This window comes from Halyomorpha halys, unplaced genomic scaffold (genome assembly GCF_000696795.3).
Source record: "Halyomorpha halys isolate HHAL.00 unplaced genomic scaffold, Hhal_1.1 Scaffold1106.1, whole genome shotgun sequence".
Lineage (NCBI taxonomy): Eukaryota > Metazoa > Arthropoda > Insecta > Hemiptera > Pentatomidae > Halyomorpha > Halyomorpha halys.
The window spans coordinates 199,395-210,145 of NW_027107903.1; the positions used below are offsets into that span (position 1 = coordinate 199,395).

Genomic DNA, 10,751 nt, shown 5'->3' on the forward strand with positions numbered 1-10,751 from the left:
TTAAAGTAATTAAAATTAATATTTGAAAGTAATGTTACGTAAGTACTAGAGTTAACTAAATATGTACATATACTAATTTAGATTAATTAAATAGTGATTCTAGTTATTAATAGTAATAAATGCATCAACTATATAAAGAAAATATAAAAGTAAATAGGTAAGAAGGCTTAGCTGTTGATGACAGTCTTGAGCAGAAATGTGATAATTAATATGTAAATAGCTGCTAAATATTTGAAAACTTATTCTTTCAGGTTCCAAAATTCAAATATAAATCATAAGAACTATTTTTATATATCATTTATTTTTATATTATAAAATATACATCACTGCCTGTATAAAACTATTCTGTTATTACATATATTCTAGATCATTCCAAAAACTAAAGGTTAAAATTGATGAAATAGGACATAATTCCTCTGACAGTTTCACTATACTTTGAAGAATGGTAATGTTTATTTGATCTGGAGTGGATCGAGTGCAATTAATCGGATATCCGTTTAATTTCAAACAATGGTTTCAAAATGACCCCTTTGATCTCAGACTTAAACGCATGCCACTTGAGGCTTGCTTTCAAAACAGCATCGTGAACCTAGGGCAAGCCTTTTTGTTGGCAAAACTATCTGGATTGGACAATTCAACGCTAATTCAAAATAATTAAAATGTATCAGAACTCATTAAACTAAAAATGAAACATAAATGTAATTTCTTGCAAGAGTTAAAAAATAAATAATAGGATATTAAACGTTTAAAAAAATATTTGAATCATTTCGTCGACACATCCCTTTCCAACTACCACTTGCTTGAAAAACTTTTTTTTTTTATTTATTTAATGTCATTTACAACTGTTCAAAATAATACAATAGGTAAATATGTTTTATGTTTCATATAAACTTGAAAATCTTGGGAAGGAATCACCCATTGGTGGTACTTCAAACATTAATTTAAATGAAAAGGTCCCGTGGCCATCTTCTTTTCAGATGCCTCGGAGGATTATCAGGGATTGTTAAGGTGGTAGGAAAACTAAATGTTTTTCCCAACTTCCAGATTTTTTCGGGATTTCCCTGAAATGAAGAATTACTTCTTTTATTTCCATTAAATGGTATAATGTTTTTTTGGAGTTGGATGATATTTCAGCTTAAACATCGATATCATTTGCATGCTTATACGTCTTTACCATATTTTCATTTGTATTATACATTCAGTAAACCCTACACTTTCTCTTATGTGAACTATGGGTGTTTTATGCCATATAAAAAGCTTTATAACTTCACTGATTTCTCGATAATCATTTTTTTTACAATTTGTTATCCTCTTCGATTATCATTTTTCTTTCTTATTCTATTTCATGGTATATTTTAATATACTAGTTTTATTTTTGTTGTTTGATTTTAAGGGAAAAAACTACGGATGGATATATTAGATCTCAGAAGCCAAAGTTTAAGAGCATATTTGCCATAGTTGATAATGATAGTTTAAGATAATTGTTGATAATTCATATGATAATGGTAAGGATAAAAGTTGGAATACTACGGGGTAGTTTATCAGCTTTATATTTATTTAAAAAAGGCTTACGGTAATATTTTGATTGAGCAGGGAATACCAAAGAAGTTATTAAATCTAATACGGATGTGCATGACTGTAACGTTTGATAATGTACGAATCAGGAATCATTATTCTTAGAAGCTCATTGTTCGGTAGGGTTTAAAACAAGGTGATATTGTGTTACCTATCTTATCTAATATAGCACTAGAATACGTTATTAAAAATGTGATGTATACCAGGTTTAACTCAGGTGGTAATATGCAGGTGATTTTTTTTTTCCCGATCCCTCTGAAACAGAAATAATAGTGAATTAATAAGTGCATTACTGTGAAAAAGAAAAGTAATTTGTTTTGTATCTTACCTTTTACTACCTATGGTATTTTAAGGTTACCTGTTATGTTTATTTGTATATATGAGTTATCCATTCTGAAAGGGTGCTATTTTAAGTCCGGATGTGAGGGGCCTCCTCGTGTTGTATCGCATATAAGATAAAAATAAAAACATTAATTAACAAAGACGATAGATAATGGTGAAATAATAAGAAAAATAATAATAATAAAAAAACAGTTAGAAGTCAAAAAGAAGTGTGGGGGAGAGGGAGGGGGTGCATCAGAAGATGGATTTATGAGGTGATGTTAATAGGGTTTTTGGAACCTTTCCTGCCCTGCCACCTCGCAGGAAGGGGGGATGGAGTGGTAGACTGGAATACTGGATTGAAGGAAGCAGGGAGACTGTCGAAGAAGTTCATGTGTCTCCGTGTGATGTGTTGTTGAACAGTTTCTAACTGAAGTTCGTTATGAATGTGTTTCATATTACATCTTTCCAGAGATGTCCCTCGCCATAACTTCTGCAGTGTACTGTTTTGGTATTGTTGTAGTGATTTCAGGGCTGTTGGGTAGAGATAGTGTAGTAGTGGTGCGCAGTGTAGGAGTGATGGTCGTAGTATTACTTTGTAGATGAGTAATTTTAGTCTGAGTAACAGCCCTGGTGAGTAGATGAGGTGTTTGAAAAAAAAAAAGAAAAGGTAAGTGAGATGTTTCTTGGTTTTTATTGTCTGTTCGTTGAGTTTGCGTGCTCTGTTGGGAGTTTTCTTGTATGAGAAAGTGATGGCATCTGTTTTTTGTGGATCGATGTAGATGTTTATGTCTCGTAGTTTATTAGCGATGAGTGGTGCCGCTGCGGCGGCCTGGTCCATGGCCTTGTTTGCATTCATGCTTGCCGAGTATATGACTATGTCTTCCGCATGTGCAGATATTTGAGCATCTTCAAATTTAGTCCCGACTATGTGGGCAGTATATATATTGAATAGAACTGGCGCAAGGACCGAACCTGCAGGTGCTTGGGTATGCAGAAAGTCTTATATTAATGGGTAAGGTCAAGGAAACTAAAACTAAATACATTGATAAACTACAGTAAGGAACTAGGGTCTCACAATAGATACATATAAAACAAAATACATACTTAGCATGGGAGCAATCTCGAATTAGATATAGAAGGAAATACTTTTGGACAGGTATAAAGTTTAAGGAGACTAGAATAAACGAAATGGACGAGGAAATAAAATCGAGGTTAACGGCGCGAAATGCTTATTATTTTTCAATTTCGAAATTACTTAGCTTTTGTCCAAAAACATAAAAGTTAGAATTCACAAAACAGTAGTCCTTTCCACTGTTCTATACGGATTCAAAACTTGGCCTCTTACACTAAGGGAAGAACAGCGGCTTAATGTTTTTGAAAATAAAGTACTACGTAAAATATTAGGACAGAAAAATAACTCCTTTTTCGGTCCAATATATTTTACCGGAAAAGAAGTTTGGGAAAAGTGCTAGTTTATTCACTATAAGACCGTGAGGTTTCAAAAAAAGTTGTCAAAAGCCAGGAGCCCCACTCTACCTTCATCAGCTTCTATAAGGATAATTACACATGGATCAGAATACCACACACTAATGGTCCGATGGAAGAGTTAAAAAAATGGTTACAATGGGGGGATATACGTTACTTTATTTTTTTCGTACCAAGCATTTCGGCAATAATAGGTTTAAATTTGTATTGTATTTAATAATAAACCAAGTATTCGATCAGAATTCTGTCGTATCCTTAAATATTGACAGTCCATTGATAAATCGACTATTCCCCAATGATTTCAACGTCAGATCCGATATTTTAAATATTATTGAGGAAGAGTTCTTCAACGGAACAGATTGGGGCAGGAGCCTATTGGTGATCCTTTGGGCCGGACGATAAAGGTACGACCATTAACATTTCCTAACTAACTGCCTTATCGCTAGTTATCGTCTCGTTCGCCACAATGACCGTTATCAGTTCACGATAAGACCTGCCTGGAAGCCGAAGGGTAAACTACATAAAAGCGGCCTATTTCGATTTGCAACAGACAAAGGCCTTCCTCGTTCTGTAGTAAATGAATGATAAACATGACGGCTAATTAAATTTTCAATTAAAATATTTCATTTTAATCTTTGAAAAAGATTTTTTGTGGCAGTAAGGGTTCAAAATATTTATTAATTTATTGCTATTTATTACTGGATTTACATAAAAACACATTAAGTAAATTTGATATAAGATCAAAATGGAGTGAGAAAATACTCATTGCACTCTAATAATATTTTAACACCAGAAGGTCTCGGGGCCATCTTTCTTTCAAGCACCTCGGAGGATTGTCAGAAATTGAAGAAGTAAGGTTAGAAACAAGATGGTTTTGATGATTAGGGAGTTTATAATGGAAGGATTGATATCTGATCCGGGCTAGATCGGTTAGGTATGGAACATTAATGACTACCATAATCATATCGACAATTTTGTTTGTGACAAAGTATAGAGAATTGAGAGAAAGTTAGGAGAAGTGAGGTTTCAAATATAAACTTACCAAGACCATCAGCTAATAGCAAGATGAAAATGATTACCAATAAATATTATTATATTTAAAGGTTTCATGTATAAAAAAACGCAGCATAAATTAAACCTATATTTTCAACTACAAACAAAATAATAATATAACTTCTTAAACAAAGAAGAAAAATTAAATTAAATTCACAAAGCCATTTACAAGCCAATAAGAAAAAACATACTGAAAAAATAAAAATTACTTAAAGTGCAAACAATATATATGTACAAATCAATTTTTATAAGTTAAAATCAATTGTTTCTATTCAATTTTTATATGCATTCTTGCACCTTTTATTTATAATTTGATTTTTAAAAAATAGTTTATTTACTGAGATTCGAACTCGGGATCTCTGACAGAGGTTATCTGCTGGTTACTACTTTATTCTAGCTACGGAGGGAGGGTCGTTTTTTCATTTTGTGGAACCCCCAAAATTCGCCCATTACTGCCAGTCTAATAATATTTCTAATATTTCAGCTACTTGTCATACTTTAAAAGTTATTGTCAATTAAACTAAAAATATAGGACCAGCGTTTTGAGAAATAAGTCTGCCATATTATAGCAACAGATCCTCAGGAAATGGTAAACGCTTTACCATCGTTTATTTAGAACATTTTTACACAAGAATTTATTTACTCTTCCTTCTAGGTACAGCTAAATTTTAGGCTAATTTCACTGGAGGACATTTAATGATCAAAGGTTTAAAGTCTTGAAGAGTATATATTGCAAATCCTCCCTTGACCCAAATGTTCAATTATTTATAAGGGCTGTAACGGCGATTAGTACTGATCCATATTTAGTAGTTTCCTGGCCATATCAGATGGGGGACGAGGGGTGTCCTTTACAACTTTACGATGGGGAGGGGCTTTTAGCAGAATTTCCTTTGAATTTCATTCATTTAAAACGATTGAATTGTGATTGCCTTGTCAGTTCACGTCTTTGATTGGAGTATGTATACAATCTTTTATTTTTTATTTTGAATGTCCAAAAAAATACTATGATTTATTTTCAGTATAATATTCTTCTTTAGAATCGGCCCAAAATTTCGGTGTGAATTTGACGCGTCCAACAAAAAAACTTGTTTGTTTGAATAAAACATACCGATATTGTTGTATTATTTTATGTCCATGCAGGCCTTCGAGTTATCATTTTACTTTCACTTACCTAAATGTAGGACATACGGCAAGAGAAGGTATTGCGATCTATATAAATCTCGAATTTTGAGTTTTCGACGTTATGAGCTCCTCTACGTCGAAATAACCAAGTCCCACACAATGGTGTGTGTGCGCGCGCGTGTGCGTGTGCGTGTGCGTGTGAACTCACACTATCTAAATCACATATTTGTGGTAATCATATCGTATATCATATGGTAAGGGTACATCTACGGTGTTACGACACAATTTTACACTTTATAAGTATTTCCTCAAACAAAAAAAGAAATATATAATATATAATTGACTTTGTTTTTGACTGCCGTCAAAACAGCCCTGACGAAGCCCTGCAACGCGGGGCGAAACGTTGGCTCAATTAAATAGTATAATTATCTACTATTTGAGTTTTTTTTACCGTACCCGGACCATATTTCATTCATCAAAAAAAGAAATAATTTCACTATTTTATCTCAGTAAAGTATTGTGCAATTAAGTGGTTTTAATATCGCATAGGTCTTAACCTCATTGAAATAAATTATTGTACAAAATGATAACAGGAAATATATTTTTTTTCTAGATTGAAAACACATTTCCAGAAATGATAATAGTATTATAGATGTATTACATATCTTTGGAAAACCAACGATTTAAAAAAAAAAATGTAGAATCCAAGAAAATCATAAATAAAAGAAGAATAAACGTACGAGGGTAAACCAAAGTGTAAGTGGGATGATTCAGTGAAGACTGGACTGGTAGATTTGAGTATAAACGGGTATTTCTGGACGGATTTTTATGGACAGCGATTGGTGATATCGGTATCGAACCATCGGGTTCCCTAAGTTATAATTATTGTCAATCCTGTAAATACCTTCCTTTTCTAAGCAGCTTAAGAGACCGCAAAGAAAGCAAAATAAAAACATTACAACAATACTAATGAGTTCTTTAGAATTTAATTCACTTAGAGACGTAATTAATTAAACTGATATATTGCTATGAATATCCGTCGTTGATCAGGGTGTCTGTGGTTAATTTCTTAGGGCAATTACATTATAAATTGTTACCTTATATATCTAAATAGCAGCTGAGTTGTGTGATGCATGTCGTGGTGTGCAGTGACGTCTTAGCCGTTCCAGATCTGGTCAGTCCTTCCGAGGACTTCTTTTCATCGAACTTCATCCTCTTCTCTGCTTATGTCTTCTGTGTGCTGTACCTTCTCTGCATTCCAGTCCAATGTCTTGTTCTTAGGGGCGTCACCTTTTTGGAATCTTATTTCTCACTAGCTATCATTAGCCACGCCTAAGAAGTTGTGGTTATAGCCCCTTGTAAGTTATGGGTTATAAGTGTTTGGCAAGGGTTTTGTACAAATTATATTTGACTTCTCTCTAGGTACCTGGCTAATGGGTTTCAACTCTTAAACAACTGGTATCCATTATACCTCTGGAAAAAGTCTCTTTGACAGGTGCTGATCCCTTTCTGACCCTTGTTACCCCAGGGTCAAATCAGATGTTTCCAAGTGATACAAAGACTTTTATAATATTAAGGTTAATACATCGATACGGAGCAATAGATATAATTTTTATGATTATATTTAGTTGAAGTTTTTTTTTTAAAATAAACTTTTTTTTATATCATTGGCGTTTACTTCTTCTACATTTAAAATCACCTTGCCGGTGCAATCATTTTAATTTCCATAGGACCTCCATGATGTCGGATTCCTTTAGTGAAAATGAAATGCTGGGATGCGATACGGTGGATTTGAACATTCCTTTTGATCATTTCCATCTCAAATTCTTTTGATATTTCTTATGAGACCTTCCAATCAAATCGATTTTGTCCTGTTTCTTTGTAATAAACCAAGAGTCAGATATTATATTGCTAGTTATTATAGTTACTAACTCAGAAATAAACAAAATCTATGCATGTCTAAACAACATCTAAATCTAAGCACCAGGAAGAATAAATTATTTTCTACAATTGACATGAAAACAATAGGCTTAGGACAAAATTTGAAGAGCTAAATTAAGAAAATGTTTCATTAAAGCAATTTGGAACATACATTCTTATTTTATGTTTTATACAGTTCATATTCCATAGTATTATGGATGAACATGTTGTTATTGATAAACACAATATATAGCGTTAGCAAATAAACACAATATATAGCTATATGGGGAAACTGCGAAGCATTTTGCACAAAACTCTTTTTGTTTCAAAATCATGGCTTGTCACATACTTGTTCCAAGACATTCATCTGTGAATGCAGTACATTTATTGTCACATGGGCATACAGAATAACCCGTGCTTGCATAAATTTAATTTAGTTTTGAAATAGCAATTTTCAATTTTAAAATTGAATTATTAGTGCGTAAATCGGATGTGTTATCCTCAAACATGGAAACATATATAAAGAAAAATAAAACTACAAAGATAGTAAAAGCGTCAGTCTCTCCTTTTTCTCATGATTGATAGTGACTAGCTTCAAATTAATGTTTTGTTAATAGATAAAAAATTAAATAGTAAATTATCTGCGTATTTAACGTATTTAAATTAACTTCATATAAATGTATAAATTAATTGAAACTTTAACAATAAATCTAAATTAAAGATATATTGAAAATCTGAATGACATTATTGAAATAAAATGCAGCTAAATATCATATTTATGTGTTTAAATATTTAATTATATGTATTATAATTAATTGTAATTTAAGTTATGAACTTTCCTGAGATTTAACAAGTTAAAAATTTATTTTCAGTCTAAAATATAATAGCATAATATAAATTATTATTATTTTTTTGTTATTTTTCTTATATCGTGAAAGAACCCTAGTGTGTTCTTCTTCTAATTCTTCCAGACTAAAATACACGCAATAGAAAATATTAAAAACAATCCAAAAGGGAAAAAAAACATTTATATAATATCAGACAGCCAGGCTGCTTTTAAGGCAATAATGCGCCTATACTATAAAGTCACGGCTATTGGGGAATTGCCTGAAGGGACTAAAGGAATTAGCCAGAGGCAATAAACTGACCTTGAAGTGGACCCAAGGACATGAGGGGATTGAAGGAAACGAGATGGCAGATACCCTAGCAAGGAAGGGGTCAGAAATTATGCTAATTGGTTTTGAGCCATATTCCAACATATCTGGAAGTGCAATCGGGAAGGTGGTTGATTCCTGGGAACATGAAGAGAAGGAAACATACTGGACATTGAAACGAGGCAAGAAGCAATATGGGAAAATATCAGAGGAAAAGGCAAAATTTGACCTTAACCTTACTAGAAATGAACTTAGGACAATAATAGGACTCCTTGCGGGCCACTGCCTCTTACGATATCATCTTAAGAAGATGAGGTTGGTGGAGAATTCCACCTGTCGTCTATGCATGGAAGACGATGAAAAGGCACAGCACATTCTGTGTGAATGTGAAGCCCTTGCCTTCCAAACATTGCAGTATTTGGGACAGGACAGAATGGAACCTAATGATATTTCTAGAACAAACCTAACGGATTCATATGGGATATCTAGTGAAAAGAGGGGTAACTCACAAAAGAACCAACTGGGTCGAAGTGAGGAAGGAATTCCCGAACCTCAGTATAATAATAATAAATTATGAAAACTTTTTTTTAGGAACCAAAATGAAGCTGGAGTATATCATTATAGAAACTGTATTTTTTACTGAGTCACCGTTGAAGAACGACCACATTTATTTTTTTTAGCTTAGTTATATGATAAACAGAAACGAATCTAGTTATAAAGTATTCAAATTAATTTATAAAACTTCGTTCATTTATGTTTTTTAGGTTTCAACTTTGTGATCTTATTTTCCGGAATTATAATAAAAAAATCAAGATCAAAAATTTGCTTATAACTTGAATGCTTCATATCTGTATATGAATTAATTTATAATACATAAAAGAAAATAATTTCGTTTACGTATTTATATATTGTGTATCTGAAAACGAAAGATAAACGAAAAAATCAAAAGCACTAAAATTATTTGTATTTTTCTCATCATGTATTTAGTATAAAATGATACTAAAACAAAATTAAATAACAATATATATTTATATTACTTTTTTTTATTCTTTCGAAAACAAATTGAGGTCAGTTAGATAAACTCGTAATTAGCATCCTAAAAAAAAAAAAAATAAATGAGCAAATTTACAGAACTTCAATACTGTATCAACCTTTAGAACTTTTAATGGTGTACCAAAATATTTATCTGATGTTATATTTAAAATTATATGAAATGTTTATGTGTTTTACCAATTAACTCTCTCTTTTTATAAATTAAAACTTCTATGTTAAACTACATATTATTGTTTTAAATTTACAACACTTATTAATTATTATTATTTGTATGAAATACAGGAGAGACACCAGCAGCAATGCAACATGGTTGTGCAGCTACTGCAGCAAACCTTGGATTACTCACTTTACTGTCTGCAGTCCTTTCTGCTCTTAGCTGACTTCTCTAAGAACCATTTCGTCTTTTGGAATTTTCACGATCATGAATACATATTCATAAAAAAAAAAAAAAATAAATATTTTGTATGTCAACTAAATGTAATTTTATTAATTAACAGATATGTATTAACAAACCGTGTATGTAAATAGTTGTATATATAATAAATGGAACATTTATTAAATCAAAATAAATATTGGTGTATAAGTGTTGAATGTATATTTATAAGAAATAAGTATTTGATATTTTCTGTACAGGGTGATTTTATGAAAATCAATAATAGAAGAAGAAATTATTGATATTTTTGAGTGTATATATTTCATCAATTTATTAATTATTTAGTCAAAATTATAATTTTGGTTTTTAAACTGAACTGGTATAAGATCAATGACCTGTCTATTAATTTATTAAAATGTAATATGTTTATAATTTATATACAAAAATGTATTTAATTATTTATTTTTAGTACAAGTTTCAAACCAAACAAATGTTGTAATAATTCTGAAAATTTGATATTTTAAAATTATATTAGTAATAAGATATATGTGTAATAAATAAATAAACATCTAAAATAAACTTGTCGCATTTAGACGGCCTAATTATTAAGATTTTTTTTTTATTTCTTTTTAAAATGACGTTCATTTTCGTTTCACTGTTTATGATACCTGATATTGAGTGTAATCTCGGTA

At 31.4% G+C, this 10,751-nt stretch overlaps 1 protein-coding gene across 1 annotated transcript in view; it reads left to right on the plus strand.

The window, feature by feature from the left end:
• The window catches only part of LOC106688341 (neuronal growth regulator 1), a gene marked incomplete at its 5' end in the record, with an annotated part of 208,226 nt that extends 197,694 nt beyond the window's left edge, over positions 1 to 10,532 (plus strand). Inside the window, 1 exon segment of the mRNA XM_067046270.1 lies at positions 9,969 to 10,532. Within this exon segment, the coding sequence (XP_066902371.1) occupies positions 9,969 to 10,066 (98 nt within the window).
• Between the last annotated feature and the right edge of the window lie 219 nt (positions 10,533 to 10,751).